Source organism: Pseudophryne corroboree, chromosome 1 (genome assembly GCF_028390025.1).
Source record: "Pseudophryne corroboree isolate aPseCor3 chromosome 1, aPseCor3.hap2, whole genome shotgun sequence".
NCBI classification, from domain to species: Eukaryota; Metazoa; Chordata; class Amphibia; order Anura; family Myobatrachidae; genus Pseudophryne; species Pseudophryne corroboree.
In genome coordinates, this window is record NC_086444.1 from 83422952 (window position 1) to 83447252 (window position 24301).

The following is a 24301-nucleotide window of genomic DNA, read 5'->3' on the forward strand; positions in this document are numbered from 1 at the left end:
TGGCGCTGTGTGCTGAGGAGAATAAGCCCCGCCCCCTATTCCGGCGGGCTTTTCTCCCGGAGTTTTAGACATTTGGCATGGGTTAAATACATACATATAGCCTTAATGGCTATATGTGATGTATTCTTTTGCCATAAAAGGTATTATATATTGCTGCCCAGGGCGCCCCCAGCAGCGCCCTGCACCCTCCGTGACCGTCTGGTGTGAAGTGTGTGACAACAATGGCGCACAGCTGCACCTCGATGCAGTGAGCCTGTTGCCAGCAGGACTCACTGAAAATAAAAAACCTAAAAAACTTTTTCTAAGCAGCTCTTTAGGAGAGCCACCTAGATTGCACCCTGCTCGGACGGGCACAAAAACCTAACTGAGGCTTGGAGGAGGGTCATAGGGGGAGGAGCCAGTACACACCATGTGATCCTAAAAGCTTACTTTTTGTGCCCTGTCTCCTGCGGAGCCGCTATTCCCCATGGTCCTGACGGAGTCCCCAGCATCCACTTAGGACGTTAGAGAAATAGCAAAAGACGGATTAACTTGAAAGATGTCGGAAACGTCCGAGCTTTACACCAACCAATATAAGCTTGCCAAATCCTGTGATAATGAGCTGCTGTAACTCGTTTGCTAGCATGTAACATGGTAGGTATAACTGACTCTGGAATGCCCTCTCGTCGTAAGAGAGCGTTTCAACAGCCACCCCGTCAAACGCAGCAACGCTAAATCGGGGTAAAGAAACTGTCCCTGTTGCAGAAGGTCTGGACATAGCAGAAGCAGCCACAGATAGATCTCTGCAGTCTGCGTGTAGACTGAGAATCACGCTCTCCGAGGCCAATGAGGCGCCACTAGTACGACAGTCGTGGACTCTCTTTTGATCCGCTTTAGCAACAGAGGAAGCAGCGGAAATGGTGGAAATAGATACACAAGGCTGTATGGCCACGCTATTGTGAGAGCATCCACTGCCACTGACTTTTGATCTCTTGCTCTGGACACATACTTGGGTGTCTGATGATTTTGGCAAGATGCCATTAGATCCACCTGTGGGTAACCCCACCGCTGTACTAAAATCTGGAACACTTCTGGATGTAAGGCCTATTCTCCTGGATAGAAATCCTGACGATTGAGATAATCTGCTTCCCAGTTGTCCACTCCTGGAATGAACACTGCCAACAATATCACTTGGTGATGCTCAGCCCAATTCAGCATTCAAGCAACATCTCGCATGCTACTGCAAGTCCCTCCTTGTTTGTTGATGTATGCGACTGCCGTCGCGTTGTCTGACCTGAACAGTCCGAGACTGGAGTATTTGTACTGCCTGACACAGAGCGTTGTAGACTGCCCTGAGTTCCAGGACATTTATTGACAGTAATCTTTCTCGGTCTGACCAGAGACCCTGAAATTGACGATGTAGGACCACTGCTTCCCAACCTCTGAGACATGTGTCCGTAGTTAGAATTACCCAATTCCAGACTCCGAATAGTTTTCCTGCGGTGAGAGGTTGTACTTGGAGCCACCAGAGTAGTGATACTCTGGCCCTTGGCGACAACCGCACCATCTGATGAATTTGGAGATGAGAGCCTGACCACTGTGCTAGAAGATCTAGCTGAAAAGGACGCAAGTGAAATCTTCCGAACTGGGTTGCTTCGAAAGACGTCACCATCTTTCCTAACAGTCGAATGCACAAGTGCACTGGGACTGTCCGTGGTTTTAGCACTAACTGTACTAGAGGATGAATACTGTGTGCTTTCTCTTCTGGCAGGTAAATTCGTTGATCCACCGTATCCAGAATCATTCCTAGGAATTGAATTCTTTGAGACGGGACCAGGCTTGATTTCTTGAAGTTGGCAATCCAACCGCGCTGAACTAGTACATTGTACGTCAGTAAGGCATGTTGAAGGAGTATTTGTTAAGACTAGGCCTTGATGAGAAGGTCGTCTAAGTATGAAACTATTATCACTCCCAGGGATCTGAGATGAGCTATCATCACAGACATTACTTTGTGAATACCAGAGGCGCTGATGAGAGGCCAAACGGTAGTGCCTGAAATTGATAATGGTTATGTTGTACTGCAAACCTTAAGTACGCCTGATGCGGTGGTCAAACTGGAATGTGTAAAGTACGCAACCTTGAGATCCAGCGAAATCATGAATTCCCGTGGTTCTAAACCTGCAATCACTGACCGCAGGGATTCCATCTTGAATCTGTAGTAAGGGACATACTGATTGAGCCCCTTTAAGTTCAATATAGGTCTGACCGAGCCATCCGGTTTTGGTACTACAAAGAGATTGGAATAAAACCCTTGACCATGGTGTATTGGTACCTGAAGTAAAACTGCTGAATCTACGAGAGACTGAATAGCGGTCTGCGGAACTGTCTTCTTGTCTGCTGACACAGGCAGACCTGTTTAAAAAAAAAAAAAAACGCATTGGTGGTAGACAATCGAACTCTATTTTGTAACCTTTGAACACTAAATTTTTGGATCAACCCATCTGTGGACGTCTGAAACCACAAGTGAAATGTTTGAAGGCGTGCTCCCACAACTGAAGATCCGAGATAGGCTAGAAGCCAGTCATGACACCGGTTTGTCAGCTGGCTTTGTGTCTGGACGACGGTTAGTGACTGCTTGAAAACCACGTCCCCTACCACGTCTACTCTGTACGGTTGTTCATCGAGCATGGCCTCGAAAGGACTGAGGTCTAAAAGATTTCAACACTGGTCCAGTGTATTTCCGTTTAGGAACTGGTGCGGGCAACGGTAGGAATAACATATCGCCAGTATAAGGCAACGCTTCTATTCTTCGTTCTGACTCAGCCTCTGCCTGCCAAGAACGCAACCAAAGCGCCAGTCGGGCTGCAATTAGTGAAGCTGAAAGCCTAGAACTAACCTGTCCGACATCCACAGAAGCCGTACCTAAATACTCAGCAGATTCACAAATGTGATCAGCAAGAAGTATAAGCTGGTCTGAGGAAAGACCTTGTTGCATGCCTAACTTGAGATGTTTTGCCCATGCAACCACAGCCAAACACCAACTAAAGCAGGTCTAAGCAACACTCCTACTGCTGTATACATGGACTTTAGCATTGCTTCTAGCTTATGCTCCGACGGGTCTTTAAGCGTCGTTGCAGTTGGGACTGGAATGGTTATCTTGTTTGAAAGTTTGGAAATGGAGGAATCCACTGGTGGCGCATATTCACATTTTGTAGTCTTAGACTCATGGAATCTGTAGCTAGACAGAAACCGCTTTGGTATGGAGAACCGTTCATTTGGATTTTTCCATGCTTCAGTCAACTGCTTATTAAGAGAGAGAGTCTGAATAAATTAAAAGACACAGATGCACTTTGTTTTTTAGCAAATAACACTTCATCCTTTGTGAAAGGCTCCTCTGTCTCAGTGAAATCTAGAACCTGGCGTACTGTCCTAATAAAATTATCAATGCCCGGGCTATGAGTGACCTCACTATCTGATTCTTGTCCCAATTCACCTTCCTCCTCTTCCTCCTGAGATATCAGGTCAAGCGTTAAATCGTCAGAATGCAACACCGATGAAATCGGTAAAGTATGAGACATCTGAAGACTGCTCTTAGGAATCAAACTATACATGGACTTTTGTAGACCCTGCAAAGTTCTAGAAACATCCTGAGACCACTCTGGCTGCTCAGACGGCATTAACCTTGAATCAGACTTAGCCGCCTCACGGTCTTTTCATGCAGCGGACAATTCTGATCTCAAATCAGCCATAACACCTGCCATCATCGCCCAAGGAGGATCAGGGCACAGGTCTTTATTTGTACCCGAATTTGGAAGACACACTGTGCAAGTGGAAATTCCATCACATAACACACTATCACAGACATCGCAGACAAGCTGCTTCCTTGATTTTGCATTAGCTTTACTCATCATGCACACAGATAGGTATACAGTGAAACACAAGTCCCCACGACTCAGTAAAAGCCAGAAGTGCACCGCACTTTTGGTAAATATGTGCTTCACTGAATTCCTACTAACACCCTTGCCCCCTCCAGTGGCCGTGTGTTGTAGGAGAGACACCAAATCCCTATAGGAAGAACCAAGAATTTGTGTTAAAATGGCATCCAGAGGTGCTTTTTTTTTTTTAATACACCAACATTCATATACTGACATCATGGGTTTAATAGCCTGTTCTATCGCTTAGAAATGCTAAATAGTAAGCACATTGTCCATGGCTGGCCCTTATAGTGAAGGAGCCTCCGGACCTGGCCTGCTAGAATAATAATAATAATAATTTTATTTATATAGCGCTCTTTCTCCCATAGGACTCAAGGCGCTTAATAGATACATAGCATAATATAGTACAGAAAATAATGAAGTACATTTTCATAAAATACAGAAGCATGAAGATACTAAAAGGGACAATTATGGGAATGCTTGAGTAAACAGAAAAGTCTTGAGTCTACTTTTGAAGGATTCTATAGTTGGGGCCTCTCGCACTGTGCGGGGAAGTGAGTTCCATAGAGTCGGAGCCGCATGACTAAAAGCTCGACCCCAGATGAATTACGGTAGATTCTAGGTACTGCTAAAAGTCCTTCATCTACAGATCGCAGTAATCGAGTGGGGCAGTATGGGGTCAGAAGCTGTTTCAGGTACCTTGGGCCTTGGTCATGTAATGCTTTGAAACTCAGTAAGCCAATCTTGAAGATGATTCGCCATCGTACAGGCAGCCAGTGAAGGGAGTAGAGGATGGGTGTTATGTGGCTAGAACGGGGCTGGTTGGTTAATAGCCTGGCAGCTGTGTTTTGCACCAGCTGTAAGCGCTGCAATTCTTTTGCTGGGAGACCAAGGTAGAGGGCATTACAGTAGTCTAAACGAGATGATACAAATGCATGTATGACTTTTGGCATATCATCTGAGGGAATTAAGTGCTTGATTCTGGCTATGTTCCTCAGGTGAAAGAATGAGGATTTGATTGTGGCTGATATCTGATGTTTAAGTGTCAAGCCACCATCCAGGACAACGCCAAGATTCCGCACACGATCACTGGTCTGTAATTCTGAATCCCCGAGTGTAAGTCCAGTTGGTTGGCTATGCTGCAGTCTTGTCCTTTGATGTTGCGGTCGTATCATAAGGACCTCTGTTTTATCCGGGTTCAGTCGCAGCCAGCTGGCGCTCATCCACTCCTGTAGTTCAGCTAGACAGCCATTAAGGGTTGCTATTGGGTTATCAGTGCCCGGAGCAAAGGACAAGTACAGTTGTGTATCATCTGCATAGCAGTGGTAGACCAGGCCATGGCGCCTGATTATTTCGCCCAATGGGAGCATGTATACTGCAAAAAGCATGGGGGATAGTATAGAACCTTGTGGGACACCACATGGCAATGACACTGGTGGTGATGAGTATAATCCAGATGATACTCTCTGTGACCTGCCTGTGAGAAATGATTTGAACCATCTTAGGACTGTGCCATCCAGACCACAGAAATGTATCAGTCGCTCAATCAGAAGCCCATGGTCCACGGTATCAAATGCTGCCGAGAGATCCAGAAGGATTAATATTGAACAGTCACCTCTGTCTTTTGCCATCAGAAGATCATTTAACACACACACCAGGGCTGTTTCAGTGCTGTGTCTTCTCCTGAATCCTGATTGAAATGGATCATAAATATCATGGGTTGTCAGGCGGGTTTCCAGTTGATTTGCAACGACTTTCTCAATAACCTTTCCTAGGAAAGGAAGGTTTGATACCGGTCTGTAGTTGGTCATGCAGTCGGGATCTAAATTAGGTTTTTTAAGAAGCGGTCTAACAATTGCTTCCTTTAGGGGTCCAGGAAAAATGCCTGTCTGCAAAGAGCATTGAACAATTTTTGTAAAGACAGGACCAATTATATCCATACAACCTATTAGAAGCTTGGTTGAGGCTGGGTCCAGATCACAGGTGGTGGGACGCAAAATCCGAGCAATTTCAGCAGTGTCCTTTACATCCACTGGATCAAAGCTGGTCCATGAAGGCAGGTAGCTTATATTGGCGGGCTTTGTAGTTTGGCACTCCTTTGATGGCACTGTGGAGATTCCAGCCCGGATGGTGGATATTTTATCTGCAAAGAAGTTTGCAAACTCGTTGCATCTTGCCTGGGAGAGGGTCTCATCAGTCTGCAGGCATGCTGGCTTGCAAAGCATCTCCACTGTGCGGAAAAGTTGAGCTGGCCTATTGTTTGCTGCTGTGATCTCATTTGACAGGAACTGTGCTTTCTTACGAGTGATTGTCGATTGATATTCTTCGTTATGCTTTATTAGTTTTATTTTGTCATCCACTAGGTTAGTCTTCCTCCATCGTCTTTCCAGTCTACGCCCCCTTTTCTTGAGCTCACTAACACTGTTGTCGAACCATGGAGCTTGACGTTGTGGTTTACGAGGTCTTAAACGCACAGGGGCGATAATATCAATTGCAGCCATAACATCCCTATTATAATAACGGACTAGGGAACAGGGATCTTCACAGGCACCCTGTATAGCAGAGAGATCCAGATTTGCTGCAAGAGCCTGGGGAGTCATACCCCTCCTTGGACGATACCTGGTCAACTCCACGGGCAGAGATCTTATTTGAGGGGTTGCAACTGAGAACCAGAGAGAGTAGTGGTCTGACCAGATGACTGGGTTTATTTTTAGGTCAGTGACCTCTAATCCAATCTGAAAGACGAGGTCGAGAGTGTGACCACTTTTATGTGTGGCAGAGGGAATGACCTGTGTGAAGCCCAGACCATTCATTGTGCACAGGAGGTCTTGGCCAAGGCGTGAGAGCTCATCATCCACCCATGCATTGAAATCCCCGAGGATGAGCCATCTTTGATGTTCCAGAACCAGGCCAGCAACAGTGTCTGCAATTTCTTGTAGAAATATCTGTCCATCTCCAGGTGGCCGGTAAATAAGAAGTAGTCTGAAACCTAATCCTATACCTGCCTCCACCTCTCAGTTCACAGCGTGCAGAGATCCATGGTCAGTTTGAGCAGGAAGCCGGCGGCTATAACTAAGCGGCGGCCGCTGGACGCCCCAGCTAGCATGTGGAGACATAAGCCGGCCGCCGGCGGCTCTAACTAAGTGGTGGTCGCTAGACGCCCCGCTGAGGTAGTGTGCGCTAACTGCGGCAGCTGCAGGATGCCCTGGCTAGCCTCAAGGGAACCGGGCGCATGATACATAATCCCCCCCCGTGCAGCGGCTACAAAGAAGGAGCTTGGGGAAAGGGAACCCGGGCACTGGCAGAGTACAGCACTGAGCTGCGGCAGCGTCCTATACTCAGCAGAGACCCTGTTACATAAACCCCACAGACAGAGCAGCGGCTCCCTGCAGCCAAAGCTGTGTATGCGGTCTATAGAGGTGCTTCTTAAAGCGCTGACAAGCAGTTTGATGCTGCTAGCAGCGCACACACAGCCCTGGACTCAAGCTTCTTGATAAGCTGGGAAGGGCTGTGTTTTAGTGAAAAAAGAAAAATATTAAGAATAAAAAGTTTAAAAGTCTGGAGTCTTCCAGATGTACATTTTCCCTGTAAGGCACAAAATTCCCCCACACTGAAGCATCTTGGGAGTATGGAGGGGTGGAGGGTTACTAATTTAAATATTTAAATGTGCTAATCCCTGCTAATGCCCCGTCCATATCCCAAGAGTGACCCCTAGTGAATGAAAAAGAAAATGTGGTAAAACGTATAAACTGAAGATCATGCAGTTTGCCAAAACAGCTATGAATCCAAGGGCCCATGCCATCAAAGGCGCTCACTCATCTGGTAGAATGAGCTGCACAATAGAAGTGTGTTGAACCACAGAAGTGGATCCAAAAAGCGAGTCAGTTGTTGTTAGTTTAGATACAGTTTTGGATTCTGAAATCTAGTGTCCTTGAGACATAAGACAAACATGCGATTTACTAGTAGGTGTGTATAGATGAGACTATAGCTACACTTTTTCCCAAAAACCAAGAAATCTGGGGAGAGGCAGGGCCACAAGAAGCAATGCTGTCGTTTCTGTAATTGTACACTGCCTACTTAATGTAGAGGTCAGGAAAAGCACAATAGGATTATAGACAGTGTATGTACAATAGAAGAGACAAATGTATGAGGATCACTCCCTTTTCAACAAACACAAAGCAAAAACGATACAGTATGGCATCAGAGTCTCACATGAAGTCCGGCCTCTTCATTACTAAGCATGTTGGGGTCTGACGACAACACAGGAGGGCCAGGTTTTTTGGGTACACTTGGGGATTGGGGAGCAGCTTTACTCTGGTTCACCAGCTCTTGAAGTGTATCTGTGATGCATTTGTAGCTGTTTAACCTGTGAGGAAGACAAAAGCATATACAAACATGAGCAAGTGTAGGAAACTGAGGAAAGTAATAAAGTAGGACCAAAAGTAACCAATGACTCAGCGTAACATTTTTCAAATATTAGCGATGCAATGTAGAGAGAACACAGGAGTGAGGCATATTTTCATTTGTTACACGGGGTTGGGTATGGCTGACCGGCACTGGGGATCCAGGTAGTCAATGGCGCTGGTGGGGTATAGGGCGATTGCAACGAAGCGGAAATAGTCCCCGTTAGTCGGCATGTCGACTGTAGAGATTGCAAGGGGTCGGGATGTAGCCGTTGGTATTGTGACCTAGCGGTTTCCTGACAGCCACCACATAACAGATGGGTCCACTGTTATCTCGGCTAGTTTGCTGCACCTAGGCACAACATGGTTTATTTACATAAACCCTTCATCTATTGTTCTCAGCTGCAATACAATACAGAGAACAATACAGCAGGGGATTAAGTCCGACTGCCCAGTCTCAATTAATCCTATAAAAAGGTCAAGATAAACAGAGAACCCATCTGTACATCCCGTTACACAGGTGCAAAACACCACACAATAAGGTTTGTGTCTTTACCACCACCTACCTATCTTGAAATGCTTGTAAACCTGCAGAATCCTCTTCTGGCTCCCCATTCTTGTAAAAGTGCAGTCCGAGGCCTTGAGGGTCTTTCTTCTCAGCTGCGGTTAGACAGAGTTCCACTACACCTTCATAGAAGCGTACTGCAAAAGCCAAAAGGGGAGAAGAGGAAAAGAAAACACTTTATTCTATTTGTATAATGGGAATGTTGAAATTTGTGCAATGATACTGTACAATAAGTACTGTAGTACTTCCAACTCTTCAGACAGAGTTTCAATGCTTTGGTCTCAAATGATCTCATCTCAAATCCCTCCCATCAATATCAGGGGTCTATATACTAAGCCTTGGAGGGAGATGAAGTGGACGGAGATAAAGTACCAGCCAATCCGCTAACTGCCAATTTACAGGCTGTGTTTAAAAAAAAAAAGACAAATTAGGAGCTGGTTGTTTGGTACTTTGGGGGAGTTGTATTATAGTGCCAATCGGCTCCACTGGGCATGTGCGGGATCTCCTGTGCAGCCCAGACTCGGCAGCCAGGGACAGTGCCTTCTCTGCTGTGGTGTATGGGAAACGACAACTGCAGCTGCCGAAGCCGATAACAGCAGGTGTCGGAATGGTCAGCATCACTGACTGTTCATACATTGTCCCGCACATCGGCTCGCTATCTAGTAGATAACAGCGCCAATGTAGACAGGAGCTCATGTAGCACACACTGCCGCATTCATACATGGGGGAGAAGCGCACATTATGTGCACCGATACGGCTTGTCCCACATACTGACACTTCTCACATCTACCCCTTTATCTTCATCCACGGCTTAGTACATAAACTCAATAATCCATGCTCAGTAATACGGTTTGTAGTTGCAATCTTGTCACTAGTTGGCGTGGCCTGTCAGGACGGACTGCCGCCGTTCTGCCTGCACTCTCAGAATTGCATTGTTCCAGAAAACGAGAGCATCTGCTAGGCGAAGACCAACAGTACACAAATTATATTGCTGTGTATGTGGCCCACAAAGACTGCAACATCTGTGAATAATGGAAAATGTAGTGGGAAGAGGACACCTCTGAGCCTCCTGGTGTGGTTATCTTCCAGCTGCACTAATGGCAATGAGCCGAGTGGTCAGGTCTCATCAAACTTGCTCATCCACGAGGCTGCATTCAGTAGGAATCAAGGGGTTGATGCATCAAGCAGTGGCAAGAGTGGAGAAGACCAGTTCAGAAGTTGCCCTAACAACCAATCCTTTTTATAAAACGTACCTGACAAATGCTACCTTGAAAATTATTGGTTACTATGGGCAACTTCTCCACTCTTTTCACAGCATGATACATCAGCTCACAGGGGCCAATTCCATTTGTTTCGGCACGATGTATGTGCTTTGAGTTCAGTATGAGTTACCGATGAATGGGATGCCGGCGGTCAGTAAACCTCATTTCCGTGGCTACACTGAAACCCCCCCCCAGCTGCCTATACCTAAACAACCCCCCCCCCCCCCGACCTCACGGCAGCGTGTCCCACTGTCCGACCGATCGGGATGCCATTTGTCGGTATTTTGGCGCCAGCATTCAGCCTGGCGTCGGTATATCAACGCTGGGATCCCATTCGTCAGGAAGCTAATTGCTTCCCTGTGTGTTGTGTAGAGTACACAAATCCAATACATAAAGTAGGCTTATACTGTGCATTTTCCTACGCACCGCTATGGGCCAGGGGAGACGAAATGCACAACATAGAGGTGATGTATAAAACATTAAATAATTCAATTGCTGTCGCAATGCACATCACAGACATCGCCTCTAATTGAATTGACTCACAAGTTATTACAGAATTGAATAAGTTTGTAACAGTCACCTAAAGGAAAGAATACAAAAGGGAACACACCTTGTCTGTACTGTGCACAAACATTAGCCAGGTCAACCTGTTGACTAATTTTCTGGTACTCCCTTAATGACTCTCTCAGCATGCGCTCTTTATCAGATTTACTCGGTGCTTGTCGGGACCTTTGCAAAAGCTCATTTGCCTTAGAGCATACGGCATCGTCAGCACTGTACAAGGACGGGCACACGTCTTGCAGGTGAGAACTGATTCCATCCACAGTTGCATTGTCCAGGATGTAACAATTGACCAGCGAAGCAATAAGGGCACCCGTCAGCTCCTTGTCTCTGATCACCAGATCTTTAAAAGTGGTTATTTTGAGCTGCTCCTGCAGTTCCTGGTAAAAGAAACGGAAACAGCCCAGTCACATATGGAACGGTTCTTCATACATCAAACATGTTCAATTAGAGGCTCACAGCAGCTGCCTTCTGGCAAGTGTTCCCTAGGAACATACATGGAATTTAATGAAAGGCTCTTTCTAAAGGGATCCAGCTCACGAATCTTACTTTATAACACACAGATGTGTCCTCATTATGTATTGCTGCAATCGGGCTAAACAGCTCCTCTCGGCACGCCAGGACTCTGCTGGCGCCGGCGTCCTCTTACCGAAACAGGTGTCTTAGTCACACTCAGTTGTGACTAGGATACCGATTCACTTGATAAGTGACACTTGTATATCTGTGTGTGACAGAGGCAGAATTTGTATATAAAGTGGTACAATGCAGTGGGCAAGGCTTTTTTCCAAATCCAAGTTCTGATGTGCTCTGTATATGAATCAGACACATACACACAAACACCGTCTCTGGGTGCTTCCTAGCAGCATTATGACTAAAGCTGGCCAATATATCTGCCAGTGTGCACCTAGCATAAGATGCATTTTTAGGTACAATAGCTGCAAATCAAAAAACACAAAACAAAAAAACTCCTTGTGCTAGCAGAGTCACACTGGACCTATTGGCTCACTTGTGCAGATCACCTGGCCTCGATGGCGTATTGAGGCTAGATATAGGAGGATACATCTGTACATAATACCGCTAAACATCTATATTATTAAGGTTACATGAAGCGGCTTATTACACATCTGGATATCTCCTGCCGTTTAGCCACAGCATCAGGATGAAATTCCCTCTCCCAATTCTTAAGCCAGAACGGGACATCTGTGTTTTTTTTTTAAACTATATCCAATTGTTTGATGAAGAGGATTATTAATCTGTACTACACTTTTTTGCTTAGAGTTGGACCACTCACACTATGTTTATTTGCAGATATATCTGGAATAAGTATGCTGTGCCGGCACACACATTGATGGCAGTTTGCAATGTTGACGCACACTATGCCAACATGATACTACCGTTAATAAAAGCATTGAAACTATGAGGGTCATTCCGAGTTGATCGCACGCAGCAACTTTTTTACAGCCCGTGCGATCAACTATACGCCGCCTATGGGGGAGTGTTTTGTTTTTTTTGCATAGCAAGGCTGCGATTGCTTGTGCAGCCCTGCTATGCAAAAAGAGTTTTGTGTAGAACAAGACCAGGGTAAGAGTTACTTACCCTGTGCAATGAATCCAGCGCTGAAGGTCCCAGAATGGACGTCAGACATCCGCCCTCCAAACGCCTGCGTTCACCGCACCACTCCCAGAAAACGGTCAGTTGACACCTACAAATGCCCTCTTCTTGTCAATCTCCTTGCGATCGGCTGTGCGAATTGATTCTTCGTTAAATCCATCGCTCAGCAACAATCCGCTTTGTACCCTTACGACACGCCTACGCATTGCGGTGCATACGCATGCGCAGTAGTAACCGGTTCGCTGCGCTGCGAAAAACGGCAGCGAACGATCAACTCGGAATGACCCCCTATGTGCGCAGAAGGTTAAACATAATGGCCAAGAAAGAGGACCAATGTGCCGCTTAGGTGACAATAATATATAAACATTTTTTTTTTTTTAAGATTATCAAGCAAATGTAGATCACCAAAATTCCAGGGAACCATACTTGGCCCCCAGCCAGTCTCTTTGGTGATGTCCTGAGAAGAGCAGGCTAAAACCAGCTAAAATTCATAACCTAACACACGCTCCACCAGTGCACAGAGGTGCATTTAAACAGGGACTGAAGAACTTTACAGAAAAAAACAACACAAAAAACTAATAACTAGCATTACAAAAATGTGCCCCACTCCTGAGGAACTAAACTAAATACTTGCAGTGGAGGTAGGAGGGGTAAGAGGGCAGGCAGAGTTCTCTTTTTGGTAGGAGGGGTAAGAGGGTAGGCAGAGTTCTCTTTTTGGTAGGAGGGGTAAGAGGGCAGGCAGAGTTCTCTTTTTGGTAGGAGGGGTAAGAGGGCAGGCAGAGTTCTCTTTTTGGTAGGAGGGGTAAGAGGGCAGGCAGAGTTCTCTTTTTGGTAGGAGGGGTAAGAGGGTAGGCAGAGTTCTCTTTTTGGTAGGAGGGGTAAGAGGGCAGGCAGAGTTCTCTTTTTGGTAGGAGGGGTAAGAGGGCAGGCAGAGTTCTCTTTTTGGTAGGAGGGGTAAGAGGGTAGGCAGAGTTCTCTCTTTGGTAGGAGGGGTAAAGAGGGTAGGCAGAGTTCCCTTTTTAACTACTAGCGCCAAACTCTTTATGCCCAGGCTCTAACCCATGTGTAAACTAATGAAGTGTCCCCCACATGGATGCAAGAGGAACAAAACACAGGGATGTGCCAATTTGTAGCACCTTACCGCAACACAGCACAAACAGTAGCAAAACCAAGCACACACAGAGATCATATAATTCCACCCTAGTCTGAATGCAATCTTTGCTGGTCACACCACTGAACGTACAGATGTGTCCTAATACATTTAGCCTCAATATGCCACGCAGCGCAAGATGCCTGGCGCAAGTGAGCCGCCAGGTGCCGTACAACTCTGGTAGCATTGGGCGTCTTTTATTGACACCTGTGTATTGTGTGCGACTGAGTCTGTATACAGAGAACAATGGAACTTGTGCTGAATAAAGCCATGGCCGCTGAATCGTAGCACTTTGTATGCGTCGGATTCTCTGAATCTGTATACAGATATACAAGTGTCATATCAAATTAATCAGCAGAGTCTCCTGGTGCTCCCTAGTCACATGGCGTTGCGACTAAGACGCATTTTCGGCAAAAAGATTTTTTTTAAAAAGTCACCGACACCGAAAGTGGTCGATTGGCGCAATTGCAGTAATGATTTATGAGGACACATGACACATCTGTAAATCTGGTGTCTCGCACATCATTTATTAATCATTTCATTAATCACATTCAGAAAGGAAAAACGTGCTGGGTGAACTGCAAACCTTTCCTGCACAATACACACAGAGTTAAACATTTAACATCTTATATACGGATATTACAGACCTTCTGAAGCTTGGACACTATATGATTGAACTGGTGTTCGCAGAGCAGTTTCCAAAGCGCTAGTGCCTCACACGTCCTCCTAACCAACTGGTGGATCCCTTGAAGAGAGATCTTCTCCACTAGCTGAGCCTCGGCTGAGGAAAAGAAGCATGGGGGGTAATTCTGAGAAAACGATGTGTGCAAACAGTTCCAGTTTACAAAGCGCGCTACACAAGCAGAGGACAGTAACAGACTACTCCAGTTGCTTTACTCAGATGCATATTCTGTATTTCATAGTTTTAGCCAACAGATGTTTAATTGAGTTGGGAACGAAGTTCTGACAATCAGATGACTGACAGCGGAATCCTAAGGGACAGAATACTGACTGCCTTCGGTTAAGTATTTCACCCTACCCCTAATCCACTGCCTAACCCTAACTGCCCCCCTCCCGCAGCCTAACCTCTCTCACCCTCCACAGCCTAACCCTAACCCTACCCCCTAGTGTCGAACTCTATTCCCCGTACGTACTTGTTGGGATTCTGACAGTCAGGATCCCACTGTCGGTCTTGTGACTGCCATAATCATGACTGTCTGTATTTGACCACATCCGGTTTAATTTAAATTTACAGGGTTCTTCCCGCTCGCTGTTTGTTATAGTCCATAGTTTATTTCCCTGTTCTCATAAATAGCGGGGGTTGTTCTCATTGGAGAACTTGTTTTTTTGCCTCTCCTTCCCATACTGTACTCCCCGACTGTCCATTGGTGCTTTGTTAGTCTTCAGAGTTTTTCTAACAGCCAAGAGGAGTTTACAGGAGGAAGAGTTGTTGCCAGTATATTCAAAGTGCCCAAGTCCTTGTAACAGCACACTAAACATTATCCTATGTAACCCAATGCACAGAGAACAAAAATCCCATTTTCTCTTACGTCCTAGAGGATGCTGGGGACTCCGCAGGAGACATGGGCACTTTAAGAAAGACTTTAGGTATGGGTGTGCACTGGCTCCACCCTCTATGCCCCTCCTCCAGACCTCAGTTTACTACTGTGCCCAGAGGCGACTGGGTGCATTACAGGGAGCTCTCCTGAGTTTCCTGTCAGAAAGTATATTTGTTAGGTTTTTTATGTTCAGGGAGCCTGCTGGCAACAGACTCCCTGCATCGAGGGACTGAGGGGAGAGAAACAGACCTACTTTAATGCTAGGCTCTGTTTCTTATGCTACTGGACACCATTAGCTCCAGAGGGATCGGTACGCAGGTCTCACCCTCGCCGTCCGTCCCAGAGCCGCGCCGCCGTCCTCCTCGCAGAGCCGGAAGATAGAAGCCGGGTGAGTATGAGAAGAAAAGAAGACTTCAGAGGCGGCAGAAGACTTCATGATCTTCACTGAGGTAACGCACAGCAGTAAAGCTGTGCGCCATTGCTCCCATACACCTCACACACGGCAGTCACTGTAAGGGTGCAGGGCGCCCTGGGCAGCATATGAACCTCTCTTTGGCAAAGTAAATAAATACATATATATATATATATATATACACATATATATATATATATATATATATATATATACACACACATACATATATACACACACATACATACATGCACATACATATATACACACATATATATATATATATATATATATATATATACACACACACACACACATACATACAGCTGGGCACTGTATATATAAAAAGCCCCCGCCAGTTTTTTAGTATATTTGAGCGGGACAGAAGCCCGCCGCCGAGGGGGCGGGGCTTCTCCCTCAACACTCACCAGCGCCATTTTCTCCACAGCACAGTATATATACAGCGCTACTGGGTAAACATATATTTATTGTGTTTTTTTCTGGGTCATATAGCGCTGGGTGTGTGCTGGCATACTCTCTCTGTCTCTCCAAAGGGCCTGGTGGGGGAACTGTCTTCAGATAAGAGGATTCCCTAAGTGTGTGGTGTGTCTGTATGCGTGTCGACATGTCTGAGGTTGAAGGCTCACCTAAGGAGGAGGGGGAGTGTATGAATGTAAGGTCTCCGTCGGCAGCGCAAACACCTGACTGGGTGGATATGTGCAATGTTTTTAGTGCTAACGTAAAATTTATTGCACAAAAGATTAGACAAAGCTGAAGTTAGGGAACAGCCAGGGAGTCAACCCATATCTGTCCCTATGTCGCAGGGACCTTCGGGGTCTCAAAAGCGCCCACTATTCCAAATAGTAGACACAGACACCGACACAGATTCCGACTCCAGTGTCGACTACGACGATGCAAAGTTACAGCCAAAATTGGCTAAATGTATTCGATATATGATTATTGCAATAAAAGATGTTTTGCATATCACAGAGGAACCCCCTGTCCCTGACACGAGGGTACACATGTATAAGGGAAAGAAACCTGAGGTAACCTTTCCTCCCTCACATGAGTTGAACGAATTATGTGAAAAAGCTTGGGAATCTCCAGACAAAAAACTGCAGATTCCCAAAAGGATTCTTATGGCGTATCCTTTCCCGCCAACAGACAGGGTACGGTGGGAATCCTCCCCTAGGGTAGACAAAGCATTGACACGCTTATCCAAAAAGGTAGCGCTGCCATCCCAAGATACGGCTACCTCAGGGATCCTGCTGACCGCAAGCAGGAGGTTACCTTGAAGTCCATTTACACACATTCTGGTACCTTACTCAGACCGGCGATTGCGTCGGCCTGGGTTTGTAGCGCTGTAGCAGCATGGACAGATACCTTATCAGCGGAAATTGAGACCCTAGATAAGGATACCATTTTATTGACCCTAGGGCATATAAAAGATGCTGTCTTATACATGAGGGATGCTCAAAGAGACATTAGTCTACTGGGTTCTAGAATCAACGCTATGTCGATTTCTGCTAGACGAGCCATATGGACCCGGCAATGGACAGGTGATGCCGACACAAAGAGGCATATGGAGGTTTTACCTTACAAGGGTTAGGAATTGTATGGGGAAGGTCTCTCTGACCTGGTCTCCACAGCTACAGCTGGTAAATCAAATTTTTTGCCTTATATTCCCTCACAGCCTAAGAAAGCGCCACATTATCAAATGCAGTCCTTTCGATCACAAAGAAACAAGAAAGTACGAGGCGCGTCCTTTCTTGCCAGAGGTAAGGGCATAGGAAAAAAGCTGCACAACACAGCTAGTTCCCAGGAACAGAAGTCCTCCCCGGCCTCTACAAAATCCACTGCATGACGCTGGGGCTCCGCTAAAGGAGTCCGCCCCAGTGGGGGCACGTCTTCGAGTTTTCAGCCACATCCGAGTTCACTTACAGGTGGATCCCTGGGTAATGAAAATTGTTTCTCAGGGTTACAAGCTGGAATTCGAAGAGGTGACTCCTCGCCGGTTTTTCAAATCGGCCCTACCAGCTTCTCCCCCGGAAAGAGAGATAGTGTTAAATGCAATTCACAAATTGTATCTTCAACAGGTGGTGGTCAAGGTTCCCCTGCTTCAACAAGGGAAGGGATATTACTCAACCCTGTTTGTAGTCCCGAAACCGGACGGTTCGGTCAGACCCATTTTAAATTTAAAATCCCTGAACCTATACTTGAAAAGGTTCAAGTTCAAGATGGAATCGCTAAGAGTGGTCATCGCCAGCCTGGAAGGGGGGGATTTTATGGTATCTCTGGACATAAAGGATGCATACCTTCATGTTCCCATTTATCCACCTCATCAGGCGTACCTGAGATTTGCGGTACAGGATTGTCATTACCAATTTCAGACGTTGCCGTTTGGGCTTTCCACGGCCCCGAGGATTTTCACCAAGGTAATGGTGGAAATGATGGTGTTCCTGCACAAGCAAGGTGTCACAATTATCCCGTACTTGGACGATCTCCTCATAAAAGCGAGATCAAGAGAGCAGTTGCTGAACAGCGTCTCACTTTCACTGAAGGTGTTACAGCAACACGGCTGGATTCTCAATATCCCGAAGTCGCAGTTGGTTCCTACGACTCGTCTGACCTTCTTGGGCATGATTCTGGATACAGTCTAGAAAAGGGTTTATCTTCCGATAGAAAAAGCTCAGGAACTCACGACTCTGGTCAGGAACCTATTGAAGCCAAAACAGGTGTCAGTGCATCACTGCACTCGAGTCCTGGAAAAGATGGTGGCATCATACGAAGCCATTCCCTTCGGCAGGACTTTCCAATGGGACCTACTGGACAAGTGGTCCGGGTCACATCTACAAATTCATCAGTTGATCACCCTGTCCCCCAGAGCCAGGGTATCTCTCCTGTGGTGGCTGCAGAGTGCTCACCTTCTAGAAGGCCGCAGATTCGGCATTCAGGACTGGATCGTGGTGACCACGGACGCGAGCCTCTGAGGTTGGGGAGCAGTCACACAGGGAAGAAACTTCCAAGGTCTTTGGTCAAGTCAAGAGACATGTCTTCACATCAACATCCTGGAACTGAGGGCCATATACAACGCCCTACGTCAAGCGGAGACCTTACTTCGCGACCAACCAGTTCTGATCCAGTCAGTCAACATCACCGCAGTGGCTCATGTAAACCGCCAAGGCAACACAAGGAGCAGAGTGGCAATGGCGGAAGCCACCAGGATTCTTCGCTGGGCGGAAAATCATGTAAGCGCACTGTCAGCAGTGTTCATTCCGGGAGTGGACAACTGGGAAGCAGACTTCCTCAGCAGACACGACCTGCATCCAGGAGAGTGGGTACTTCATCAGGAAGTCTTCGCACAGATTGCAAGTCAGTGGGGACTGCCCCAGATAGACATGATGGCGTCCCGCCTCAACAAAAAGCTACAGAGGTATTGCGCCAGATCAAAAGACCCTCAGGCGGTAGCTGTAGACGCCCTAGTGACACCGTGGGTGTTCCAGTCGGTCTATGTGTTTCCTCATCTTCCTCTCATACCCAAGGTGTTGAGAATAATAAGAAAAAGAGGAGTGAGAACAATTCTCATTGTTCCAGATTGGCCACGAAGGACCTGGTATCCGGATCTGCTGGAAATGCTCACAGAAGATCCGTGGCCTCTTCCTCTACAACAGGACCTGTTGCAACAGGGGCCCTGTCTGTTCCAAGACTTACCGCGGCTGCGTTTGACGGCATGGCGGTTGAACGCAGGATCCTAGCAGAAAAAGGCATTCCGGATGAGGTCATTCCTACGCTGATAAAGGCTAGGAAGGACGTGACAGCTTATTATCATCACCGTATATGGCGAAAATATGTTTCTTGGTGTGAGGCCAGGAATGCTCCTACGGAAGAATTCCATCTGGGCCGTTTCCTTCACTTCCTACAGACTGGAGTGAATTTGGGCCTAAAATTAGGCTCCATTAAGGTTCAGATTTCGGCCCTATCCATTTTCTTTCAAAAATTGGCTTCTCTCCCAGAAGTACAGACTTTTGTAAAGGGAGTGCTGCATATTCAGCCTCCTTTTATACCTCCGGTGGCGCCTTGGGACCTTAACGTGGTGTTGAGTTTCCTTAAGTCGCACTGGTTTGAACCACTTCAAACGGTGGAGTTAAAATATCTCACTTGGAAGGTGGTCATGTTATTAGCCTTGGCTTCGGCTAGGCGAGTGTCTGAATTGGCGCTTTGTCTCATAAAAGCCCCTATCTGATTTTCCATATGGATAGAGCGGAATTGCGGACCCGTCCTCAATTCTTGCCTAAGGTGGTGTCATCTTTTCATATGAACCAACCTATTGTGGTGCCTATGGCTACGTGAGACTTGGAGGATTCAGAGTCCCTTGATGTAGTCAGGGCTTTGAAAATTTACGTGGCCAGAACGGCTAGAGTCAGAAAAAATAGGATTTTGGTATTTACCAGGTAAATCCTTTTCTTTGAATCCATAGGGGGCACTGGAGTACTCTTGGGATATGGACGGTTCCGCAGGAACAAGGCACTGAAAAAATTAAAATTTGGAACTACTCCTCCCCTCCATATCCCAGAGTACCTCAGTGTTTTTTTACTGAGCCGAACAGGAGCTATAGAGAGGTTGACAATGGAGAATTACATATAACAAAACGGACAACAATAAAGTTGACACATAACGTTACTGACAACTAACAGTTGACACCATAACCGATAGAACTTAATAATTTGAACCAGTCGGTGAGAGTGTGTTACCATAAGATTCTCTGAACTTACCACAAACCAGGTAAAACTGCTCTGGGTGGGCGTCCAGTGCCCCCTATGGATTCAAAGAAAAGGATTTACCTGGTAAGTACCAAAATCCTATTTTCTTTTTCATCCACTAGGGGTCACTGGAGTTTCCCCCGTGGGCGGGAGAGCTGTTTGGCACCTGTAACACTAGGCGGCCAAAGCTAGATGCTGATGCCGCAAAAGTATCAAACTTATAAAAGCGCACAAACGTGTGCACTGAAGACCATGTAGCCGCACAGCAAAGCTGTGTCGTAGAAGCTCCACGACCAGCTGCCCATGACGTTCCCACAGAACGTGTGGAATGAGCTGTTACTGATGTAGGTGGCTGTAACCTGGTCTGCTTAGAAGCTGGCCAACCCATCTTGGCAGCATCGTAGAGAACAAACAACGTATCCGTCTTACGAACTGTAGACGTTCGGGATACATAAATGCGTAGTGCGCGTACCACATCCAAGGTTCCAGAATCTCCTGTTAACACAGGAACTACTATTGGTTGATTGATGTAAAAAGAAGGACACTACTTTTGGTAGGAAAGCGGGATTCGTCCGAAGTTCCGCTTTGTCATCATGAAACACTAAATACGGTGGCTTGCATGACAAGGCACCCACATCTGAAACACGCCTTGCCGAAGCTAAGGCTAGGAGAAAAATTGTTTTCCAAGTGAGAAACTTAATATCCACTTGTTGTAAGGGTTCGAAATAAAAAGACTAAGAAATCTAAAACCAGATTCAAGTCCCATGGCGCAGTAGGTGGAGTGAATGGAGGCTGTACTCTGAGGACACCTTGCAGAAAAGTGTGTACAGACGGCAATAGAGCCAATCTTCTTTGAAAGTAAATTGACAAAGCAGATATCTGCACTTTTAGTGTGGATAAACGCAGACCTCCATCTAACCCCATCTGTAGAAATAACAAAAGACGGGATAACTTGAAAGATTTAGTTGGAAACTTCCTAGCTTCACACCAACCTATATAGGCACGCCAAATTCTGTAATGAGCTTCCGTAACCAGCTTCCTAGCTCGTAACATGGTTGGTATAACCAATTCTGGAATGCCCTCTCTTCTTAAGAGGGCTGTCTCAGCCACCCCGTCAAACGCAGCCGCGCTAAATCAGGGTAAAGGAACGGACCCTGTTGTAACAGGTCCGGACGTAGTGGGAGCGGCCAAGGATAGTCTGCGGAGATCCGAGAACCAAGCTCTCCGAGGCCAATGAGGCGCCACTAGTATGACTGTGACATATGACTCTTTTGATCCGTTTTAGCAACAGAGGGAGCAGCGGAAACGGTGGAAACAGATACACGAGGCTGTACGGCCACATGATTGTGAGAGCATCCACCGCCACTGCCTTTGGATCTCTCGTTCTAGACACGTACTGGGGCGTTTGGTGATTGTGGCGAGATGCCATCAGGTCCACTTGAGGGTAACCCCACCTCTGGACCAGCATGTGAAACGCCTCTGGATTTAATGCCCATTCTCCTGGATGAAAATCCAGACGGCTGAGATAATCCGCCTCCCAGTTGTCCACTCCCGGAATGAATACTGCCGACAATATCACTTGGTGATACTCGGCCCAATTGAGGATTCGAGCTACTTCCCGCATTGCCATGCGGCTTTTCGTTCCTCCTTGTTTGTTGATGTATGCGACCGCCGTCGCATTGTCTGACTGCACCTGAACAGTCTGAGCCCGAAGCATGTGCACTGCTTGTCGTAGCGCATTGTAAATTGCCTGGAGTTCCAGGATAATTTTGAACTACAGCTCCCCAACCTCTGAGACTCGCGTCCGCCGTGAGAATGATCCAATTCCAGGCGCCGAACCGTTTCCCTGCAGTTAGATTCTGTACTTTGAGCCACCAGAGTAGAGACACTCTGGCCCGAGGAGACAACCTCACCCTGCGGTGAATCTGCAGATGCGAGCCCGACCACTGTGCGAGCACATCCAGTTGAAAAGAACGCGAGTGAAGTCTTACGAACTGAAGCGCTTCGAAAGCCGCCACCATTGTGCCTTAGAGGCGAATGCACAAATGAACAGAGACTGTGCGTGGCTTGAGCACTAATTGTACCAGATGACGAATGACCTGTACTTTCTGTTCTGGTAGGTAAATTCTTTGATTTACCGTATCGAGAATCATACCTAGGAATTGAAGTCGTTGAGACGGAATTAGATGTGATTTCTTGAAAATGACAATCCAACCGTGGTGAACCAGTACACTGTATGTTAGCAACGCCTGTTGGAGGAGGATTTGTTGAGACGGAGCTTTGATGAGCAAATCGTCTAAGTACGGAACTATTATCACTCCCAGAGATCTGAGATGAGCCATCATCACAGACATCACCTTGGTGAATACCCGAGGCGCTGACGAGAGGCCAAACGGTAAAGCCTGAAACTGGTAATGGTTCTGCCGTATTGCAAACCGCAAGAACCTCTGATGAGGTGGCCAAATCGGAATGTGTAAGTACGCATCCTTGAGATCCAGTGCAATCATGAAATCCTGTGGCTCTAGACCTGCAATTACTGACCGCAGAGATTCCATCTTGAATCTGTAGCAAGTGACGTACTGATTGAGACTTTAAGTTCAATATTGGCCTGACCGAGCCATCCGGCTTTGGTACCACAAACAGACTGGAATAATAACCCTGACCCTGTTGGTGTACAGGGACCGGAATCAAAACTGCTGCATCCAGCAGAGACTGAATGGCAATCTGCAGAACCGCCTTCCTGTCGTCCGCATTGGCGGGAGACAGTCGAACTCTATTTTGTAACCTTTTAAGACTAAATTGCGGATCCACCCATCTGTGGACGTCTGAAGCCACGCCAACTGGAACGTCTGAAGGCATGCTCCCACAATTGGAGATCCGAGATGGGCTGGAAGCCCGTCATGCCACTGGCTTGCCGGTGACCGTAGAGTCCTGACGAATGGTGTTGGTTTGTTGGAAACCACGTCCCCGACCTCGTCTACCAGGTGTGGCCGTTCCTCTGCCACGCCCGCAAAAGGACTGGGGTCTAAAGGATTTGAACGCAGGTCCAGAATACCTCCTTCTAGGTACTGTTGGAGGCAATGGTAAGAAAACAGACTTTCCTCCCCTGGCCTCAGAAATCCATTTGTCCAATTCAGGACCAAACAACTTCTCGCCACCGTAAGGTAACGCTTCTATACCTCTTGACCTCCGCCTCCGCTTGCCAAGAACGCAGCCAGAGCGCTCGTCGTGCTGTAACTAGCGATGATGAAAGGCGAGAAGTGAGCTGACAGACGTCAGTAGAAGCTGTACATAGATAGTCAGCAGCTTCCCAGATTTGATCAGCGAGAAATATAAGGTGATCATCACTTAAGGCAGACTTGAGTTCTGTTATCCATACCATTAGCGCCTTTGTTACCCAAATGCCAACCAACCCAGGTCTAAGCGACACCCCTGCTGCTATATACATGGACTTTAGCATAGCTTCTATTTTACGGTCCGAAGGGTCCTTAAGCGTAGTAGCAGTTGGTACTGGTATGGTTAATTTCTTTGTAAGTTTAGACACAGACGAACCCACCAATGGCGGATTCAGTAGTGCTATTCCTGATGAGCAGTATATAAAGTATAATTAAGGAATAGAGACATAGATGTGATAAGTGTCCGCTGTTATAATGTCCATGAGACATCGCTTTTTAGCGAGACCCTCATGCTAAATCCAAGAGAGAGAGCCATATTAATCCAAGTGTGTTTTGCTGAATAAAACTAAGATATCACACAGCTTTATCCTGTGTAGTGCATAGGGGAAACATAAGTCAGAACCGAGATTATTGATATACTTATATCCCATAGTACTATACCGGTACAATAGATAGACACACACAATAACTTTATAAATAAAGACACACAAGTGTATTTAATATTAATTAATTTATTTGTATGGTTTGTAATTGTTTGTCTTATAATTTTTCACACCATTGGGCGATTTTAATTGTAGGTTAATAAAAGTTACATTTTAATTATACTTACCTTTCTTTCTAAAGTGCGCCAACAAAGAGACAATCCTTTCCTTTCTACTGTCCCTGGATTCTTCCATGTAGCTGTTACAGACTCTGGAAACGGGTAACT

General features: G+C 46.4%; 1 protein-coding gene across 1 annotated transcript in view; it reads right to left on the reverse strand.

The window, feature by feature from the left end:
* Positions 1-24301, reverse strand: part of NUP155 (nucleoporin 155) — a 212222-nt gene that overhangs the window by 75166 nt on the left and 112755 nt on the right. Inside the window, exons 22-25 of the mRNA XM_063961169.1 lie at positions 14114-14247; positions 10755-11085; positions 8884-9019; positions 8127-8280 (exon numbers count right to left, since the gene is read on the reverse strand). Of these exons, the coding sequence (XP_063817239.1) occupies positions 8127-8280; positions 8884-9019; positions 10755-11085; positions 14114-14247 (755 nt within the window). The remainder of the gene's footprint in view (positions 1-8126; positions 8281-8883; positions 9020-10754; positions 11086-14113; positions 14248-24301) is intronic.